At 37.9% G+C, this 23,224-nt stretch overlaps 1 protein-coding gene and 1 pseudogene across 5 annotated transcripts in view; one reads left to right on the top strand and one right to left on the bottom strand.

The window, feature by feature from the left end:
* TRIM33 (tripartite motif containing 33) overlaps positions 1 to 23,224 on the bottom strand; it is a 122,852-nt gene that overhangs the window by 69,039 nt on the left and 30,589 nt on the right. For all 5 annotated transcript variants that reach the window (XM_032154919.2, XM_032154920.2, XM_058439437.1 and 2 more), the window contains exons 2-4: positions 1,493 to 1,611; positions 523 to 667; positions 221 to 353 (exon numbers count right to left, since the gene is read on the bottom strand). In XM_032154919.2, the coding sequence (XP_032010810.1) occupies positions 221 to 353; positions 523 to 667; positions 1,493 to 1,611 (397 nt within the window). The remainder of the gene's footprint in view (positions 1 to 220; positions 354 to 522; positions 668 to 1,492; positions 1,612 to 23,224) is intronic.
* On the top strand, positions 9,724 to 11,126 carry LOC116469574 (eukaryotic translation initiation factor 2 subunit 2-like; annotated as a pseudogene).

Below are 23,224 nucleotides of genomic sequence, written 5' to 3'. Positions count from 1 at the left end.
ATGATACATTTTAACAAACATTCATAAGACAACTAGATATAAATGTGGAAATCTTTAAATAATTTACCAAAACATATATTGCTCAAGAAATTAAAATATGTAAAATTTAGATTTAAAAGATTAAGAGACAAACATATAATCAATATTTGCTTTAAGATGAAGAATGACTTTACAAGCACTTTTTATAGTATTTCCTGGTAAGTAATTATGATTTCTGTACCTATGTTCTTTGTGTTCCAATAGCTGACAGTCTCTACATGTCAATCTATCACATGTTTCACAGAAAAGTTTCAACTGTTCTTGTTTGTGTACAGGGCAGAAAACAGGGCGTTGACCAGATGCTCCGACAGACTCTGTAGCAAAATAAAACAAATATTTTTTAACCAAACATATAATTTTTGTCTAGTTTTCTAAATTCCTATTGACGTTGCTATCCAAAGTTTATAAAGAATAAGTAGAAAATGCTATAGGGGCAAAAGAGGGAGGTTAATCATTGTAATGATTACAATGCATATATCTTACCTGAGACATCTTCTTTCTTCCTGATCAAGTGATCTTTAGTAAATTTTACTCTTTGATGTGCTTCGATACATGTCTTACATAGCCACTCTCCACATTCTACACAAAAGCCAACTGCACTTGCATTGTCTTCACAACTAGTACATACCTAAAAGAGGAAATAAGCACTAATCTAAATTAAATACATAAAATGTAGATCCAAAAAATAAAAAAAAACTTGTTCTTAAATATACTATTTCACTGTACACAGAATAAAATTATTTTGTTATCCATTTATCTTCAACAAAATCCTTTTCCTTACAGATCATTCATGTAGGTAAAAATCTAAGGCTGAGAACACAAAGTCTGTGCAGATTTGACTGTGTTTTTTTTGTTTGTTTTTTTGTTTTTTGTTTTTTTTGAGACAGGTTCTCGCTCTGTCACCCAGGCTGGATGGCAGTAGTGCAATCATGGCTCACTGCAGCCTCAACTTCCTGGGCTCAAGCAATCCTCCGACCTCAGCCTCCCAAGTAGCTGGGACTAAAGGCGCACGCCACCACGCCTGGCTAGTATTTTTATTTTTTGAACAGATGGGGTCTCACTATGTTGCCCAAGCTGGTCTCGAATTCCGGGGCTCAAGCAATCCTCACACCTCAGCCTCCCTAAGTGCTGCGATAACAGGCGTGAGCCACCATGCCTGGCCCAAATTTGACTTTTTTTTTTTTGTCTATCTACTGTGTCCCAGGCTTCTTTATTTAAGAAAAAAGTGATACATGATGTGGGATTAAAACCAAGAGCATCATATTTTAAGTAATAGCTTTAGTCTCATTTAACTAAGTTTGAGAGTATATAAGAAAGCTATCTTTAACTTTCTATTTGAAACAGGAATCCGCAGCAGAACCACCCTAAATTACTTAACTATCCAAACATGTTTTTCTTATAATTTACAGTTTGATATCAAGATAGGAATATAAAGAAAAATTGAGAAGCATACCTGTTCTGATTTTTCATCAGAACTGCTAGGAGCTTCAGATGTGTCTTTCACAAAATAATTATCCACAAGGTCTATCTGTCTGCATTCTTGGCGGCATACTGGGCACCGTATTACACCAACTACAACATAAAATAACAACATTTTAAAATATTCTTCAGGAATAAAGAAATTGTGCATGATGTCCATATGGAAACATTAATTCATCACAGAGAAGACCAAAGAAATGAGCATCAAGAGTTCAGTAAAATAACCCAGCGAGTTATTCCATTTGGGTAAAAGTGATACTCTATTTAGGAAAAGAAAAAACAAGCATTATGATGCCTCCCAAGAAGTGCTTCCTCATTACAATATGTGGTTAGCTGAATAACTGCCCCAAAAGAAATCCAGATCCTGATCTTTGTAAACTGTGAATATTAATTTACATGGTAAAAGGGACTTTACAGATGTGATTAAGGCTCTGGAGATGGTTTGTCCAGCGGGTCCTAAACGTGATCAAGTGACCTTATCAGGGGGAGGAAGAGGAAAATAAGACTACAGAAGAGTGGAAGGCAATTATAATAACAATGGACGCAGGGAGTAGAGTGATGCGCTTTATAGATGAAGGAAGAAGCCAGAGGCCAAGAAAGACAGGCAACCACTAGAAGCTGAAAGAGACAAGGAAATGGATTTTCTCCCAGAGCCACCAGAAGGAACCAGTCCTGCCACCACTTTTGACTTTAGCCCAATGAAAGGGATTTCAAACTGCTGGCCTCCATAATGGTAAAACAGTAAGACAGGTGCTGTTTTAAGACACCAAGTTTGTGGTAATTTTGTTACAGCAGCAACAGAAAACTAATATACAATCTATCATCTTATAAATTCTGACTTGGTTAGAGATACTTGAATACATGCTATTATGAGAAGAAAGATCATCTGTACTTTCACCTGCTAGTGTTCTAGGACTTATCAGAATGGATAAACTGTTGAGGTAACACATAGAGGCTAAATAACTAAAAACAGCACCAGAGTCAACATAACAAACTGACTACATGTCAGCCATGAAATAGAGGATACAGCATAAATGACACAATCCACACCTTCAAGAAGGATTCTATATTAGTATATAATTTTTATAGTTTATAATGTACACAACTACAGAAAGCACCAAAGACTGGGATATAAACCAAGTCCCCACGAGTTGTGTAGTACATAAACTGTAGTACCTTATATAGTTATTCTGATGGAAAATGAAAACATAATTAAAATTATCATTCTAAAAGAAGGGTGAGGTGGCTCATGCCTGTAATCCCAACACTTTGGGAGTGGGACGATCACTTGAGCCCAGGAGTTTGAGGCCAGCCTGGACAACATAGTGAGACGCCATCTCTAATTTTAAAATAAAATAATTAAAATTAAAAAATAACTACTGTTATATACTTAAAACAAAATACTGTTCTTATCAATATTTCCTCTTTATTTTACCAAAAACACGGTATAAAAATAAATAAAAAGAGCCAGGTGCGGTGGCTCACACCTGTAATCCCAGCACTTCGGGAGGCCGAGGCGGGCAGATCATGAGGTCAGGAGATCGAGACCATCCTGGCTAACATGGTGAAACCCTGTCTCCACCAAAAATTAAAAAAAAGTCAGCCGGGTGTGGTGGCACACGCCTGTAGCCCCAGCTACTCAGGAAGGCGAGACAGGAGAATCGCCTGAACCCGGGAGGCGAGGGTTGCAGTGAGCTGAGATCACGCCACTGCACTCCAGCTTGGGTGACAGAGACTTGGTCTCAAAAACATAAATAAACAAAAAGATCTTGGTCAAAGGAAACACACAAAAACAATTTTTCAAACCAAAGGGAGAAATAGTAAAGTGAAAAGAAAGGGGAAAAGGAAAAATATTTTCACATTTGGGAAAGCATGACTTAAAAACCTCTTGAGAAAGTGTATTATATAAAACTACAAAGAAGATAAGTATAAGTAACTGTAGAGACAAAGATATGAGAGCAACTAACTCTTCTTAGAGTGAATCAGTTAAATTTTCACCAAAAAGATAACACTTAATAGGGTCTTGAAGAACGAACATGAATATACTAGTGTGCAAGAAAGGGTTTACTTGGTAGGCCTGGGTTGCTCAAACGCTGCACATTCCTTCTTAAGAAAGGCCTGTCTTCAGGACTGGCCCTTTACAGGTTCCTGGGAGATGACCTCTGAGCCCGTGGAAAATTCTGCCTGATAAGAGTATTTTTGTATACCTGAGGCTTTAAGCCATACCATGTTTGACCTCTGGGTGCACTGGTGTCCAAGTAGCTGATTACCAGTCCTGTGGGGGCTGCGTGGCAATGAGACTGATCTCCAAAACTTAGACACCAAGGCTCAGGTGAGATTCCCTACTTGGCAAACTCCCGGTGTATTGTCCCACATTGTTGCTGGGGACATCTGAAAGCATGGGTCTGCTTTCTCTTGGACTTTGCATCATGTACCTTTTCTCTTTGCTGATTTTAATCTGTATCTTTCAACTATAATGTCTTCAACTATAATAAAATGCGACCATAATATAAAAAATTTTCTCAATCCTATAGGTCCTTCTGGTGGATTACTGTTCCTGAAGCCAATCTTGGGGGACCCCCAACTCAACTAAGAGAGAAGGAAACTGATAATAGCAAGTACAAGTTTACAAATTATAAGAAAAAAGGAGGCTACAAAAGATAGCAGAAAATATATCTATCTTTCCTTCTATCCATATGTATATAATTACATCTATGTAAAATACTGAGAAAATTAATGAGAAATTTGCAACATCTAAATGAAGGAATATTTTTGTTGAAAGACACAAAAGATGGAGAGACATTCTATGTTCTAAGCAAGATTCAACGTTCTGAAAGTATCCATTCTGTGTAAATAAATTATTCCATACAGCTCTATGTTACACTTTCTGAAACTCAACAAGTTAATTCTCAGATTCTTATAAATTTCCAACTCAATCTAGCAGGCTGACATCACAGCTTATGAAGACAAAAATTCATCTTCTTCTTAAGTCTAAATCCCCACTAAAATGATATTAAGGAATTTAGAGGATTAACACAAGATCCAAAAAATGAGGGTGAAGGAAGGAGCAAGGCACATATATCAGTACACAAGCAACTTTAGCAAATTTAGATGAAAAAGAATAATTCAACAATGCAGAAGAAACCCAGTCCGTAGTACACAGGAATGACAAGATACACCTGAGTTAAGACTTACTTGCTGAAAAAAATTTCAGAGAAGCTTGGAATTCAGCCACAAGGCATGAAGAAGTCCCAAAGAGACACAAGGGAATACATGCAAGTCTACAGACATCAGCAAATCCCACTCCTATACTGACTACTTACCTCTGACGGATTACTCAGTAGCCAGGGTGTCTTACCCCCAAAACAAGAGTTGAAGGTTCTTTAGGGATCTTGTTGCTATCTGCTTCTGTATTTATCAATAAATCTTAAAATTACATAAATGTCTGCTCTAAAAATGAGAGCTGGCCAAGTATAGTGGCTCACACCTGTAATCCCAACATTTTGGGAGGCCAAGGCAGGCAGATGGCTTGAGTCCAGGAGTTCGAGACCAGCCTGGGCAACATGGCAACACCCCATCTCTACTAAAAATACAAAAATGAGCCGGGCATGGTGGTGTGTGCCTGTAGCCCCAGCTACTTGGGAGGCTGAGATGGGAAGATTGCTTGAGCCCAGGAGGCAGAGTCTGCAGTGAGCTGAGATTACACCACTGTACTCCAGCCTGGGCAACAGAGTGAGACCCTATCTCAAAAAAATAATAATAAATAAAAATAAAAATGAGAGCCACTTTACATTTGATTATGTATTCCCCTTATAGGTAGTGTATATCAGATGAGTGTGCTCCGGACTTAATCACTCAGTACTAGTCGCTATGATGAGTTCTGATCACTATACAAAAAAACTGACACCCAGACTCTAAAACCAAAGCTACTGACCAGTTTTATGCATAACGTCCCTAGAACTGATTTCATCAATTCAAAGCTCAAGTTCTAAGAGACCCATTCATACTTACTGAATTAGTTTCTTTTAAATGTAAATTTACTAACATTTTTATTTGGGTATGAGGGGTCAGTGGGAAATGAGATTCTTCTAAAAGGCTAAAATACACAAGTCTACAAAGCGGTTTGTCTTTACAATGTTAAGTGGAATTTAGTTTCAGTAAGTTGACTGGTGGACTTCCATTCAAGATGAGTGATTAAGCAGGTGTGGAAAGACCAACTGATTCCCTGAACTGAAACACAGAAATGGCTAAAACATAACAAATTAAAAGTGTATTTTGAAAAATACTTAACTAACCCTGGAAGGAAGAAGAAAATATTTTGAAGTGCCAGAAACAAAAAGAAAACTCAAAGCCCATGTGGTGAGGAACTGATGCATGTGGGTCACAGGAGTTATTACAGTACCACTGTTGGGAACAGGAAAACAAAGTTTAAAAGGTGAGACTCAACCCCTTCATAAAGCATGGAACTCCCAAACAATCTATGAACTCCCTTCATAAAGCATGGAGCAAAGCATGAAGCGGGTTTTTAGTGTCCTACAGCCTGAAACCCTTGTCGGTCCCAGAGAACCCCAAAAAAGCTGTATGCATACATATAAATATATAACCAAAATCTGTACCATCTGTACAGGATACAGAAATGCCAAGTCAAGAAACTAATAAAAAAAGTTGTCTGTAACCTTACAAACACAAAACCATCTCATGAGAACACCTCCCAACCTAGAGCACAACAAGGACTCCCACTGAAGACAGGCTCACACAATAAAAACTTCAATGCACATGAGCAAACCCAACATCTCAGTGTGAGTCAACAAACACAATAAACCAAGAAGTAACAACCTAGAAACCACAGATTTTAAATAAATAAATAAAGCAGTCTGAAAGATTTCAAATATGTATGAAATTGTTCAGAGTGATAAAGGGCCAAACAATCTATGAAACTGGGTAGATCTGAAAAAGAAATAGAGAAATAAAATAGCACCGAATAAGCTCAAAACAGGTTAAATGGTAAGCAAAAGATAACTGAAAATTATCAAGATAGAATACAGATATAAAAGAAATAATACAGAATTTGTACAGATAAAAGAAAAAAATGGACACTGCAAAAGAGAAGGTAAGAAAACTAAAGAACTAAATGAGAAGCTCTACCATAAGTCAAATAAAAGTTAATGGAAGATAAGCAATAGAGATGCTATTTAAAGAGATAAGAAAACTAAGAAACAAAGATAGAGAAGAAACTCTTAACTACTAGAATGAAAACAAAAATTATAGTTATAGAAGACAATCATGCTGACAGCAGACCTCACCAGTAAAAGGCAATACCAAAAGATAACAGGAGTAGTATCTCCAAAGCATTGAGGGAAAGCAAAAGTCAATCTAGAATTCAATAACCTAAAAAACTTTTACTCAAGAGTAAAAGCAAAAAAAAAAAAACTTCAGACATGAGTATTGCCCATTTCTATAAGAACTAGTAAAGCATAAAGTCAAACTATATAAAATTGCCAATATTAAACCACTTATGACTTGCAAATATGGCAACTTTATACAGTTCAACCTAATATTTAAGAAAATGGAAACATATTTAGATGTAAGATGCAAAAAGCAACTAGCAAAGGTAACAATAAAAGTTGTTACTAAACATGCATGGCCTAAAAGTAAATATAAAGATATATAAATATTAGTTTGGGAGATTTTAAAATGATGAAATCAAAACATCAAACTACAATAGCTTGTTACACTACAATTAAAGTTTTAAAGAGTCGTTTTAATTACAATATGAAAGAAAAATTAAGGTATAAAATGTCAATCAAAAATACATTAAGGCCAGGTGCAGTGGCTCACGCCTGTAATCCCAGCACTTTGGGAGGCCAAGGCAGGCAGATCACGAGGTCAGGAGATCGAGACCATCCTGGCTAACATGGTGAAACCCTGTCTCTACTAAAAATACAAAAAAGATTAGCTGGGTGTGGTGGCGGGTGCCTGTAGTCCCAGCTACTTGGGAGGCTGAGGCAGGAGAATGGTGTGAACCCGGGAGGTGGAGCTTTCAGTGAGCCAAGACTGCACCACCGCGCTCCAGTCTGGGAGACAGTGACTCGGTCTCAAAAAAAAAAAAAAGTAAAACCTTGCCATAACACAACATAGTAATTGAGGACCTGGAAGTTGAATCACATGAAATACAGTCAAGTTGTTGTAAAGTAAAATAATCTGTGCAACCCTGCTCACATAGCCAATAATAAATTTCAGAGACTAAGTTCACTGCCATGCTGACATTGCAGCTTTGTGGGCTATACTTTTTGAGAACAATGTTCTAAAATACAGACAAGAATTCTAAGAATCTGTTAGTTGATGTCATTTTTTCAGCTTGGCTCATAAAACTACTAGGGATGTGGGAACTCTCTGTTATGCCATGTCCCTTGCCTGATGTTTCCCAACCCAACTTTGCTCTTCCCTGCACATCCGTCCTCACTCAAATAAGAACTTTAATCTGTCCATTTGAGAATGAGTGTTGTGCTGAGGACAGGCTCTATTCATAAAAAAATTGCATCTAAATATGCATTATTTACTATAAGATCAGTTAACTCTTTTTTTTTTTCTTTTTTGAGATTGAGTTTTTTTTTTAGATGGACTCTTGTTACCCAGGCTGGAGTGCAATGGCACTATCTCAGCTCACCGCAACCTCTGCCTCCCAGGTTCAAGCTGTTCTCCTGCCTCAGCCCCCGCCGGAGTAGCTGGGATTACAGGCATGCGCCACCATGCCCAGCTAATTTTGTATTTTTAGTAGAGACAGGGTTTCTCCATGTTAGTCAGGCTGGCGTCGAACTCCCGACCTCAGGTGATCTGCTTGCCTTGGCCTCCCCAAGTGCTGGGATTACAGGCGTGAGCCACCACGCCCGGCCAGATCAGTTAACTCTTTAAGAAGTTTATATGTATAAGTGTATTTAGTTCTCACAGCAGCCCTGTAAAGTAGGTTCTATTACTATCCCCACATTAAAGGTGAAAAAATTGAGGTTCGGAGAAATCAAGAAACATTCTGAAGGTCATGTGGTGATGTAAATGCCAAGATCTGAAACTAACATGTCTGTGTCTACGGCTCATGCTCTTAAGAACTATGCTAAACTATTTCTCTAATTAAAACGCTGGTCTATCAGTAACAAGAGACTAAACTAAGGCAATATTAAAGGAAATGCAGAGGATAAATCAGAGTATCAACTGGACTTAATAAATGACTGTATGATGAAGGTGTACTAAGAGTTACAATGAAGAAACAAATTAGAAATTCCAGATGATTCCCAAGTTCCTGGTGTGGGAAATGCATAGATAATTACATAACTACTCAAAATGAGGAAAAAGTGTTTTAGCCAGAAATGTAATGAGTAAGTTTTGGATAGATGGTGTTTAACTAGCATATTTCTGGAGCTGAAGGGTGTGGAGGGAGCTACCAGCATGTAAATAACTCAAATGTGAAGTGCAGTTATGACTGCTGAGGAAGAATATTATCAAGGACAATAACCCTTGTTACACCAATATTTACAAGTCAAGCAGAAGAAAAAGAGCTCTCAAATTTAGGAGACAGCTTTCAAACATTTTCAACAGCAAACTACAAGAAGTACACTTTACATCAAAGGCCAGGACACAAATACGTAGCTGTCTGTGTAACTGAAACAAACACGAGTCAAACAGGGATCAACTACTTTTCCATTAACCATTTATGATTAACTTGTTACCATTGTACCAATTTACTTTTAAAATTACACAATGTGCTTAAAGTCAGCTGACTCTTAGCATGACCTAACAATCTTTTCATTTGGCCCTAGCTTCTCTTTCCAATATTCTCAAGCAGTCACTCCAAAGCTTTGGTCATCAACACCACTCTCCTTTCCCTTAGAAAATAATGAAAAATTACGGATATATTTTCATATAGAGAGGTGAGTTGAGAGAATTTATACCTACAGCCTCTAATTACTTAAGTCAGAGCCCAGTCCAAATGATAAGAGAGAGTCCTGTGAGTTAAGTATTGAAAGACTGGAATGAATTATCCAAAAAATGGGAAAAAGAAGCTGAAGGGAAAAAGACTGTCAAGTGGTGCCAGAAACCTCAAACTGGAGAAGTATAACCATGCCTAAGTCTAGTTCCTCTCTCCACCGTGCACCTATCTCTATTCCCACCCTATGTGCACACATTAATAAGGGGCTAGAGAGTGCAGTGGTAGGAGAGGTAACAGCAGGAGCAGCGCTGCTGCTGGGGGCTAGGGCGGATCTGTCTGACTTCCAGTCTGTGCCTAGCCCATTCGAGCTGCAGCCACGTCTGGGGATGAGATGATTTTTGATCCTACTATGACCAAGAAGTAAAATCAGCAGCAGCAGTCTTTTAGTTAGAGGAGGAAGGGGATACCCAAACAGAGGAGACCCAGCCCTTAGAAACAAAACAAGTGGAGCCAGAGCCAACTGGGGACAAAGAATTGGAAGCTGATGAGGAGAACAGTAGGGAAAAAGGTGCTTCTGATTATCTAGATGACTTGAACTTCTTTAATCAAAAGAAAAGAACAAAAAAGATATTTGATATTGATGAAGCTGAAGAAGGTGTAAAGGATCTTAAGATTGAAAAGATATTCAAGAACCAGGTGACCAGAGAATGACCTTAATATTATGCTTGGCAATAAAAAGAAGAAAAAGAAGAATGTCAAGTTCCCAGATGAGGATGAAATACTAGAGAAAGACAAAGTTCTAGAAGATGAAGACAGCAAAAAAGACAACGGTATCTCATTCAGTAATCATAGAGGCCCTGCTAGGGCAGTCTCAGATACACTTATAAGGAGCTACTGAAGCAAATGTTCAACACCACGAGGGAAAAGAATCCAGATGTGGTTGCTGAAAAGGAAATTTGTCATCAAACCTCTACAGGTCATTTGAGTAGGAACCAAGAAAACTAACTTTGTCAACTTTACAGATATCTGTAAACTATTACATCATCAGCCCAAATATGTCGCATTTTTGTTGGCTGAATTGGGTACAAGTGGTTCTATAGACGGTAATAACCAACTTGTAATCAAAGAAGATTCCAACAGAAACAGAAAAAGTCTTCAGAAGATATATTAAGGAATACTTTTTACACATGCTGATCACTGGACACAAACCTGCAGAAGGAGACTCAACTCTCCTTCTTACGGTGAGCAACTTATTGTTGACACTCTGTTGCAAGTACAAAACCAGTTTCCAGGCTGTCATGGGCAAGCAGGCACAGATCCATGCCAAAGCTAACTAATTTGCCAATCACTGATTTTACAATGTGTGTTGTGGAGATTTGGTGGGACAGGTTTGTCATCAGAAGGGATATACTGTTGTATTAAAAAAACAAGATTAAAAGCTGCCAAGTTCTTTGATGAGTGGTCGGCTGGTCTGAAACTCTTGCAAGATGCTGCTGTTCAAACTGTTGACATAATCATTGCCTCTTCTCTCTCTGTCAGAGAGATGTGATATGGGGTAAGGAAATGTTTTTCAAAATTGTTCACTGGCATCTCTAAGATAAATTAGTTCTTGTAACAGTGCAAGAAAATTAAATTTAAAAAATAGAGACCTAGAAAGCAATATGTATTTGCCAAAAGGAATGATGGCAAAAAAACAGTAACTATGTTCTGGAGCAACAGGTCACTAATCTTTACTAAAGAAATTTTATAGCAATGGAGGTAGCGGCAGACAGACATTAGCATGAGTATGGGGAGCTGAAGATGTGAAATGCTGAATATGTTGCCCACTCTTACAAAAAACTTGGCAATGAAGAAAAGAGACAAAATGACCTGTCAACAGAGGGAGAAAAAAGAAGAATGCTGCTTTATACAGGGAAAACTTGGAGATACGATACAGAAAGTAACTGAAATAATTTATAATAAAAATGGCTTAAATCCTATAAAATAATATCATAGAGTAACATATATTTATATAACGTCAGTAAGTATTTCCAAAGTTAATTTTATCACTTAAGAATGAAGCTGGCTTAAGGTGAAGTCATAGTCATACTTGGCCACATATGTGCACATACAATCATATACGAAGAACACTAATATCTTATAATAAACTAAGTATAATATAACTAATATCTATTATCATAAAGCTTGTTGGTATTCTTAGGGCTTCTTATATTCTTGAAGATACACAGGAATATCTTGTTTTACTGCATTTAGCTTTATACCGCTTCACAGATGCCGAGCTTTTATAAATTGAAGGTTTGTGGCAACCCTGCATTAACCAAATTAGTAGACGCCATTTTTCCTACAATGTGTGCTCACTGTGTGTCTTTCTGTTACATTTTGTTAACTTTTGCAATATTCCTAACTTATAAATTATTATTTATCTATTATGGTGACCTGTGATTTCTGATCTTTCATGTTACTACTGTAATTGTTTTGAGGCCCCACAAACTGCGCCCAATGAAAACAGCAAACTTTATCAATAAATGTATTCTGACTCTTTCACTGACTGGCCATTCCCTGTCTCTCCCTTTCTCAGGCCACCCTAATGCCTGAGACCAAACAATATTGCAATTAGGCCAATAAATAACTCTACAATGGCCTCAAAGTGTCCAACTGAAAAGAAGAATCGATTCAGCAGGACTTGGTCAATAACAAAAACAACAACAACAAAAAGTCAAACATCTCCTACATTAAATTTTAAAAAGCTAGAAATTGTTAAGCTTAGTGAGAAGGCATATCAAAAGCCAAGACAGGCCAATGCTAGGCCTCTTGTGCCAGTTAGCCTAGTTGCGAATGCAAAGAAAAAGTTTTGTTTTGTTTGAGATAGGGTCTTGCTCTATCGCCCAGGCTGGAGTGCAATGGCATGAACACTGCTCACTGAAGCTTCAATTTCCTGGGCTCAAGTGATTCCTACCTCAGCCTCCCATGTAGTGGGGACCACAGGCTCATGCCACCATGCCCAACTAATTTTTTGATTTTTTGTAAAGATGGGGTCTCATATTGTTGTCCAGGCTGGTCTCGAACTCCTGGGCCCAAGCAATCCTCCCACACAGGCCTCTCAAAGTGTTAGGACTACAGACATGAGCCACTGCGCCCAGCCTGCAAAGTTCTTGAAGGAAATTAAAAGTGATAGTCCAGTGAGCATATGAATGATAAGAAAGCAAATCAGACTGGGCATGGTGGCTCCCACCTGTAATCCCAGCAATTTGGAAGGCCGAGCTGGGCAGATCACAAAGTCAAGAGATCAAGACCATCCTGGCCAATACGGTCAAACTCTACTAAAAATACAAAAATTAGCTGGGCGTGGTGGCGTGCACCTGTAGTCCCAGCTACTGGGGAGGCTGAGGCAGGAGAATTGCTTGAATCCAGGAGGTGGAGACTGCAGTGAGCCGAGATCATGCCACTGCACTCCAGCCTGGCGACAGAGCAAGATTCTGTCTCAAAAAAAAAAAAGTGCCCTGCTAAATTTAAATAAACACAATTTCCACATTAAAAAAATTAGAAGACCTGAAGAATGGTAATCCTAAGAAGCAAATTAGTAGTCTGCTACTAATGAAACTTTAAGACATACCTATTGAAAAAGAAAAGGATAAACAAACATACAGCAGCAACTGCAAAAAAACAAAACAAAACGAAAAGGCAAAACAAACCAAAAACAAACAGGAAGAATATTAGTATTAGATAAACCTAAGTCAAAGTTAAAAAAGCATTAAATAGGAATAGTGGGAATACTGTGCAACAATGAAGGACACAGTCCACAAATTGTCAAAACAAATTATGCAATTTATGCAGGATAGTAGCCACAAACAAAAGGCAAAATAAAAATGGAAAACATGTTATTTTACAAAAAATTTAATGGTTGTCAAGCTCACACTTCCTTATCTGGTTTTTGAAATACAGAAAATTATGGTATGTTTAGCCACAAAACACATTTAGTGAAAAAAACCGGACCTGAACTGGCATAAAGCTATATATATCTTTAGTTACGCTATTTAGTGTAAATACTGCTGCAGAAATATTAAGGCATTTGATTATAGGGTACGACCACAGACGATGCTGGAAACTTAAGTACCATCTTGCCTTCCTGAAATGTGAACACTTACGCATCCCAAACACTGAATATATGAATAAAATTTTTAAACTTAGAAACATAAAAGTATTTTGTTTTCCTATGTCCACATTAATCATGTAACCTGGCTGCAATTTTCTTAAATTCCAAAAATTAAATATTTTACTGACAACATATATGAGCATAATCCAAATAACTCTAAGAAATAAAATTTTTAAAATGACCAGTTCCCCAAAGTGAAATAACTGCTAACTAAGGAACAATATTGTGGTTCAAGCAGAAAATTTTTCAAGTGGAATTTTTAAGAATTATCAAAATAGAAAATATTTTATAACAGTGTATTTCATTTCATAATAAAGTGATTGAAAACAAAATACAGAGGTGGCCAGATGCTGTGGCTCATGCCTGTAATCCCAACACTTTGGGAGCCAGAGGCGGGCAGATCACTTCAGTCTAGGAGTTTGAGATCAGCCTGGACAACAGGGCGAGACCCTGTGTCTACAAAAATAAAAATTAGCCAGGCATGGTGGCGCCTGCCTGTAATCCCAGCTACTCAGGAGGCTGAGGTGGGAGCATCACCTGAGGCTGTGAGGTCAAGCTGCAGTGAGCAGTGATTGGGCCACTGGGGGACAGTGAGAGCCTGTCTCAAAAATGAAAACAAAAACAAAAACAAAACACAGAGGAAGGCCTTTGTGGCTCTTATAAAAATTCACAAGCATGAACTTAACTTTAAAGATATACACGGTTACAATTAAACTGTTAAAAGTCAAAGACAAGAAAATTTTGAAAAGAGTAGGAGAAAAATAACTCATGACATACCTGGGAACAATATGATTAACAATGAGCTGAGCAGAAACAAAAAAAAAAAATTCAGAAGGCAGTGTGTTATAAATAAAGTTTTGGTGCCCCAAAAGAAATAGCACTCGAATATAAAATTTTCTTTTTTTGGAGGCCAAGGTGGGCAAATCATGAGGTCAGGAGATCGAGACCATCCTGGCTAACATGGTGAAACCCCATCTCTACTAAAAATACAAAAAATTGGCTGGGTGTGGTGGCAGGTGCCTGTAGTCCCAGCTACTCGGGAGGCTGAGGCAGGAGAATGGCATGAACCCAGGAGGCGGAGCTTGCAGTGAGCCGAGATCACGCCACTACACTCCAGCCTGGGTGCCAGAGCAACTCCGTCTCAAAAAAAAAAAAAAAATTTTTTTTTTTCCTCAGCAAGGCAATTTACTTTTATAGAAGGATGCACCCTCACAGATGGACCAATGGTGAGCGCACACCTGGACAAGGGAGGGGAAGGGGTTCTTATTCCTGACACACGTGGCCCCTGCTGCTGTGTCATTCCCCTATTGGTGAGGGTTAGATCACACAGGCTAAACTAATTCCAATTGGCTACTTTAAAGAGAGTGACAGCGTGAGTGGTTTGGCAGGAAAAATGGTTATGGCAGAGCAGGAAATTGGAATGAGTCAGGGTGGAGAATGAGTCAGGGTGGAGCAAGTAATCGGAATGAGTCAGGGTGGAGCAGGTAATTGGAATGAGTCAGGGTGGAGCAGGTAATTAGAATGAGATAGGGTGGAGCAGGTAATCAGAATGAATTAGGGTAGAACAGGTGATTGGAATGAGTCAGGGTGGAGCAGGTGATTGAAAAAGGTTGTTTTACGAGGAAGTTAAGTTTAAAAGTAGAAGGCAAAGAATTGAACATACTGACATATTGATTATCTGAAGAGAAACTTAGAACTCATATTTAACAAGTAGAATGACATAATTTGAAGTAGTTTTTAAAATTCTGCCTATATCAATTTAAGAACTTCAGTAACTTGGCCTAAGTGGAAACCAACTTAAAAATGTAAGAAAAAAATAAAACAAAACACTGCCAACCAAGAATTCTATATCCATCAAAACTAACCTGCAAAAATGAAAATTAAATGAGGACACTCAGATAAACATAGACTGGGAGAATTCATTATCAGGGGAAATTCAGCCCCCGATATTTCAAGTGGGTCCTTTTCTATTTTCCCTAAGTGTCGGCCGGTCTGAGAAATAAAGGGAAAGAATACAAAAGAGAAATTTTAAAGCTGGGTATCCGGGGGAGACATCACATGTCGGCAGGTTCCGTGATGCCCCGAGCCATAAAACCAGCAAGTTTTTATTAGTGATTTTCAAAAGGGGAGGGAGTGTACGAATAGGGTGTGGGTCACAGAGATCACATGCTTCACAAAGTAATAAAATATCACAAGGCAAATGGAGGCAGGGCGAGATCACAGGACTGGGGTGAAATTAAAATTGCTAATGAAGTTTTGGGCACGCACTGTCACTGATAACATCTTATCAGGAGACAGGGTTTGAAAGTAGACAACCGGTCTGATCAAAATTTATTAGGCGGGAATTTCCTTGTCCTAATAAACCTGGGAGTGCTACAGGAGACTGGGGCTTATTTCATCCCTATCTACAACCATAAAAGACAGACGTTCCCAAAGCGGCCATTTTAAAGACCTCCCCTTGGGAACGCATTCTCCTTCTCAGGGATGTTCCTTGCTGAGAAAAAGAATTCAGCAATATTTCTCCTATTTGCTTTTGAAAGAAGAGAAATATGGCTCTGTTCTGCCTGGCCCACAGGCAGCCAGATTTTAAGGTTATCTCTCTTGTTCCCTGAACATTGCTGTTATCCTGTTCTTTTTTCAAGGTGCCCAGATTTCACATTGTTTAAACAATTTGTGCAGTTAACACAATCATCACAGGGTCCTGAGGTGACATTCATCCTCAGCTTACGAAGATGACGGGATTAACAGATTAAAGACAGGCATAGGAAATCACAAGAATATTGACTGAGGAAGTGTTAAATGTCCATTAAATCTTACAATTTATGTTCAGAGACTGCAGTAAAGACAGGCGTAAGAAATTATAAAAGTATTAATTTGGGGAACTAATAAATGTCCATGAAATCTTCACAATTTATATTCTTCTGCCATGGCTTCAGCCGGTCCCTCTGTTCAGGGTCCCTGACTTCCCACAACAATTCATTGCTAGTCAACCTGCCTTACAAAACACGCTAACGAAAATTCTCCAGATTTAAAGGAAGTGACATCAAAGATCGTATCAAACGGATATAAAGAAAGAGCACTTGTAAGGTTAATCATATAGGTACATGTCTAACACATATAAACCTACTTTTTCACTTTCTTAAATTATTTAAAAGAAAATTGCTTCAGATAATAATAGAAAGAACAGGAGAGGGAATGGAGGTATACTAGATAGAACAAGATAGAACTAGATAGAACAAGAACATGCCACCAAACCATTAAGTGGAATCCACAGCAATTAAAGAGTACTAGAAATGGTAAATAAACGCAGGCTAATTAACGTAAGAAAATCTACAAATATATTTTTCCTTTCTTCTCTTAACTTCTTCAAAAAACATAAAAGTATAAAGAACTGTATAAACTCAGCACAGTATTGCTGAGTTTATAACACATAGATGTAACAACATAACAATTGCACAAAGCCAGAGGTGGGGGGAAGGAGGAAGAGAGCCACACTGGAGCAAAGGTTCTGCATTTTACTGAAGTCAAGTTAATAGTAATTTGAAGTAGACCGTGATAAATTAATATGCATACTGTAATCACTAAGAAATCAACTCAAAAATCACAGTAAAAACATCAATGAAGGAATTAAAATGATACACCAGAAAACATGTATGTAACGCAAAAGAAGGCAAATAAGTGTTACAAATAAAGTTTCGGTGCTGTAAAATAAATAGCACTCAAATATAAAATTTTCTTTTTTTCTTCTCAGCAAGGTGATTTACTTCTATGCAAGGGTGCGCCCTCACAGATGGAGCAATGGTGAGTGCACACCTGGACAAGGGAGGGGAAGGGGTTCTTACTCCTGACACACATGGCCCCTGCTGCTGTGTCATTCCCCTATTGGTGAGGGTTAGATCACACAGGCTAAACTAATTCCAATTGGCTACTTTAAAGAGAGTGACAGGGTGAGTGGTTTGGCAGGAAAAATGGTTATGGCAGAGCAGGAAATTGGAATGAATCAGGGTGGAGAATGAGTCAGGGCGGAGCAGGTAATCGGAATGAGTCAGGGTGAAGCAGGTAATTGGAATGAGTCAGGGTGGAGCAGGTAATCGGAATGAGTAAGGGTGGAGCACATGATCAAAAAAGATTGCTTTATGAGGAAGTTTAAAAGTAGAAGGCAAAGAATTGAACATACTGACATTGATTCTTTGAAGAGAAATTTAGAACTCATATCTAACATAAGGAAGAACCAATGAACAACAATAAATACATGAGCTATACAGAAAACAAAGAGCAAAACAATCAACATAGATCTAACCATATCAATGATAGTAAATGAGAATGAATTAAATATCCCAATGAAAATAAAGAGCAAATACAATTAACTATATACTGTTAACCAGAGACACACTTAATTTATTTTTTCCAGATATAGTCTCTGTAGCCCAGGCTGGAGTGCAGTGGCGCTCACTGCAGCCTCAACCTCCTGGGCTTAAGCAGTCCTCCTGCCTCAGCCTCCCAAGTAGTTAGGACTACAGGCATACACCATCACACTCAGTTAATTTACTTAAAATTTTTGTAGAGATAGGGTCTATGTTACCCAGGTGGGTCTCAATCTCCTAGCCTCAAGCAATCCTCCTGCTTCAACCTCCCAAAGTGCTGGGATTACAGGCATACATCACTGCACCCAGCCCAGAAAAACACCGTAAATCAAAGACACATACAGGATGAAAGAAAAAAGAAAGTCAAATCATGGAAACCGTAGTTACATAAGAGCTGGAGTCTTGGTGTGGTGGCTCACACCTGTAATCCCAGCACTTTGGGCTGAGATGGGAGGATCACTTGAGGCCAGGAGTTCAAAACCAGCCTGGGTGGCACAGCAAGGCCCCATTTCTACAAATTAAAAAAAAAAAAAAATTAAACCAGGTGTGGTGGTATTTGCCTGCAGGCCCAGTTACTTAAGAGGCTGAAGCAGGAGGATTGCTTGAGCCCAGGAGTTCAAGGCTGCAGTGAGCTAGGATCATGCCACTCTACTGTAGCCTGGGTGACTGAGCAAGACCTTGTCTCTATTTAAAAAAAAAAAAGAAAAAAAAGGCCAGGGGCAGTGGCTCATGCCTGTAATCTCAGCACTTTGGAGGGCCAAGAGGCCAAGGCGGGCAGATCACCTGAGGTAGGGAGTTCAAGACAAGCCTGACCAACATGGAGAAACCCTGTCTCTACTAAAAATACAAGAATTAGCTGGGTGTGGTGGCACATGCCTGTAATCCCAGCTACTCAGGAGGCTGAGGCAGAATTGCTTGAACCCAGGAGGTGGAGGTTGTGGTGAGCCGAGATCCCACCACTGTACTCCAGCCTGGGCAACAGGAGCAAAAACTCTATCTCAAAAAAAAAAAAAAAAAAAAAAAAAAAAAAAAAGGCAGGTGTGGCTATTCTAATATCAGATAAAATAGACGTTTACACAGAAATAATCATTAGAGACAAGAGCAAAATTTGTATAATAATAAAGATATCCATTCTCAAGAAGATACAGTTATATGCATATGTGTACGTAACAAGACAGCTTCAAAATACATGAAGAAAAATCTGGCAAAACTGAAGGGAGACAAACAGAAATGAACATGAAGATGAACAAAATATGCCCTCCCACAAAACAAAAGAGAGGCTCACTACCTGTGGGACAATTATCAAGTGGTCTAATATATGTGTAACTGAATTCCCAGAAGAAGAAATAAAAACAATGAGAAATATACTTTAAGAACTAATCAAGTTTTCCAACTTTAATAAAAACTATAAGCCAAAGATGAAGAACCACAATAATCTCTGAAGATAGCACTTCTAAATAAAACCATGCAAAGCACATCATAAATTGCTAAAAAACAGTAATAAAGGATAAGTCTTAGGCCAGGCGCAGTGGCCCATGCCTGTAATCCCAGCACTTTGGGAGGCTGAGGCAAGCGGATCATGAGGTCAGGAGATCGAGACCATCCTGGCTAACATGGTGAAACCCTGTCTCTACCAAAAATACAAAAAAAAATTAGCCAGGTGTGGTGGCAGGCACCTGTAGTCCCAGCTACTTGGGGGGCTGAGGCAGGAGAATGGCGTGAACCCGGAGGCAGGGCTTGCAGTGAGCCAAGATGGTGCCACTGCAGTCCAGCCTGGGCAACAGAGCAAGACTCATCTCAAAATAAAAATAATAATAAACGTTTAACAAAGCAAAAGAGAATGCCACTTAGTATGACCAAGAAAAAACAGCATGAAAATAATTTCAAAAGAAATCTATAAACAAAAACAACAACTAAACAAATAAAAGGATCCAGCCTAGGCAACAAAGCAAGACCCCATCTCTAGAAAAACTTTAAAAACTAGCTCAGCGTGTAGATGTGCATCTGTGGTCCCAGCTACATGCGAGGCTGAGGCAGGATTGCTTGAGCCCGGGAGGTGGAGGCTGCAGTTAGCCACGTTCACACCACTGCACTCCAGCCAGGGTGACAGAGAGAGGCTCTGTCTCAAAATGATAATAAGGAAAAATTATTAAAATAAAAGAGATCATGCAAACACAGAAGTACAGTTTTCAAGTGAGGTATAAAAAAACAAAACATAAAAGAATGGATGAAATAATTTCAGAGCTATTTATTATATATTCCTGGAATAGAATATATACATTTTTTGGTATGTCTGTGTAATATTTACAAAATTTGATCTTGTATTCAGCTACCAAAAACAAATAAGAACAAAAAAAACCTTTCAATTAAAAAGATACTGAATTTTACAGTCCACATCCTATAAAAGTTTAAAACTTCACAAAGTGAAAGTAAATAAAAACATCACTACACACAACCCAAAATAAAAATGGATTCCATCTGGAAATCAAAACTAAAATTACAAGCTATCTGGAAAAAAACGCAGCAGAAACAGTTCATACTCAACTCTATTATTTCTATCTGTAGACTTAAATGTTTAAAAATAAAACTAATAAAACTTATCTTTCCTTGACAAATTTTTTAAAAAACAAAAGTATGAGAACAGAATTAAATATAAAAGCTGAAATATATACATTACTGAAAACAAAACTGATTACCTAAAAATAATTTTTTGAGAAAAAAGTAAAATCTTTAGGAATCTAACGAAGAGAAAAAAAACATAGAGAATGAAAACAGAGAAAGCAAAAAAATTTTAAAAGATTACTAAACCTATATCAGAAAATACTCCATGTAACTCTAAAGCAAGCAATATTAAAATCTAGCATAAATGGACAATTTTCTAGTAAAATATGATTCATCAAAAGCAAAACAAGAATTAAACTTGAATAGACATATTAGCATACAAAGATTAGAAGAAGTTGCCATTTAAAAAAAAAATACAAAATCCAGATAGTTAGATAGGAGAGTAATGCTTAAAGAACAAACTAGCATCCCATTATTATTTGAACCAATCTAGAACAAAAGAGTGAAAATCCAAATTCATTTTATAGAGCCCAACACTGCTTTACTATTAAAACCTACCAAAGGCAATTCAAAAGAAGAAAACTGCAGACCACTCCAGCGTATTGACTCTACATTTCTAAATGAAATATTAGCAAACATTCTGTCAATCTGTCAAAAGAATATTATGATCAATAAGGTTTACCAGGAATTCAAGGATTATTCAACGGAAAGAAATTTAACAAACTAATCGTACCAAAACAACTGAAGGAGAAAACTATATGGTTATATAAACAGATGTTAAAGTGGCATATGATAAAATTCCGCCATTTTTAGTGAGAACACTAAAAAAGAGAAGCAAACAACCTAAATATGAAAGAATCATTTACCAAAATATTAAATAGCATTTAAAGCTAGCAAAACCTTAAAGGGAAAAAAAAAAAAAAAACCACTTCTCTATTTAACTCAGAAAACAGGCATATCATTTACCAAAGAGGCAATATACAAAATTATTAATGGCACAGATTCTGGAGCCAGACTACACAGATTTAAATCTCAACCCCTTCAGAGCTGCTAATTCCTTAATCTTTGTGTTAATTCCTTAATCTTTGAGTCTTAGTTTCCCATTTGCAAAATAGGGATAACAGTACCTACCTCAAAGGTTGTTGGGAAGACTACATGTTTATACATATAAAATGTGACACACACTAAGTGCTCACAAAATGTAAGCTATTATTACAAGTTACTATTCGTCTCAAAGATTTTAGAGCATCACTGTGTAATAGAATTTTCTGCAATAATGGATACGTGCTGTATGTGCACTGTTCAATGCAGTACTCAATACAACACTGGCCACTGAGCACTTAGAAAATGGCTAGTGGAACCAACAAACTAAATTTTAAAATTTCATTTTAGATAACTAAAAGTTAAATCACCACCAGTGACTAGTTGCTATGGTACAGGACACTGCAGTTCTAAAAAACGCAGGATAGCTGAGATGTCACTTACATTTTAAGACTACTAAAATTTAAAAGATAAGTTTACAACAAAATGAAGGTACAAAAAAAATTAACAGCTGGACCACTTTCAATAATGGCACAAGGGAAAGCAAATCCTCTCTTCAAAGACAAAGTATAAAACTGTACAAAACTGTCACAAAGAAAAAAAAACAAACAACAAATTCAGACCACAGGGAATCAATTACTGTCATGCAAAATGAGACACACTTATTCTACAAAGACTGCTAAAGTTTCAGGTAAAAGCAATGACGGGCACTGGCCCTCTTGCTTGAGGATGCTCCCACGATTCCCATTTACTCCAAAAGTCTGGTCTGAAAAATCAGTAGTTTTACTAGAATGGGGCTGACCATGAAAACAGCAGCTTTGCTGTCACACATGGCAGAATCAATTGGGGAGAGTGGTGAATGCGAAAACATGAGATTTGCCAGCTATAAATTAGTATCTGTTTGGAAAGAACAGGTTTTGCTATACCTGGGTTGGGGGTCACAGAGCAAGCAGCAGACCAACCACATTAATACAAAGAAACTTGAAATGAGAGTCACAGAAGGGCTAAGATCAACTGTCTATACAGACATGGCTAATTGGGACACTGCACATATCAAATGGAGACACAAGAAAGCCCTAAAAAAACTAAAGGCCAAGTGAGAATAAAAACAAAGATTTCAAAGCAACTATTATATTTTCAAAGAATAAAAAGGAACCAGTGTTCAAATAATAAAATAATATGGCAAAGCCTCAACAAATAAGAAGTCTCAAGAGAGAACTATAAAAAGAACCCACACAGATTAAAAGTACATGCAAAATAAAAAATTCACTACGTATCTGGGCTTCAATAATACACTTAAGGCCGGGTGTGGTGGCTCATTCCTGTAATCCCAGCACTTTGGGAGGCAAAGGTAGGTGGATCGCCTGAGGTCAGGAGCTCGAGACCAGCCTGGCCAACGTGAAACTCTGTCTCTACTAAAAATACAAAAAATTAGCCGGCGTGATGGTGGGCACCTGTAATCCCAGCTACTCCAGAGGCTGAGGAGGAGAATTGCTGGAACCCGAGAGGCAGAGGTTTGCAGTGAGCCAAGGTTGCACCATCGCACTTCAGCCTGGGCAACAAGAGTGAAACTCTATCTCAAAAAAAAAAAAAAAAAAAAAAAAGATTTGAGTGAACTTGTAGATGGATAAATTAAAATTTAATTTCAATCCAATCAAAAAAATC

The sequence above is a fragment of the Hylobates moloch genome, unplaced genomic scaffold, assembly GCF_009828535.3.
Source record: "Hylobates moloch isolate HMO894 unplaced genomic scaffold, HMol_V3 SCAFFOLD_5, whole genome shotgun sequence".
NCBI classification, from domain to species: Eukaryota; Metazoa; Chordata; class Mammalia; order Primates; family Hylobatidae; genus Hylobates; species Hylobates moloch.
The sequence above is the reverse complement of the archived record's forward strand: the minus strand, read 5'-3'. Positions and strand labels throughout refer to the sequence as shown.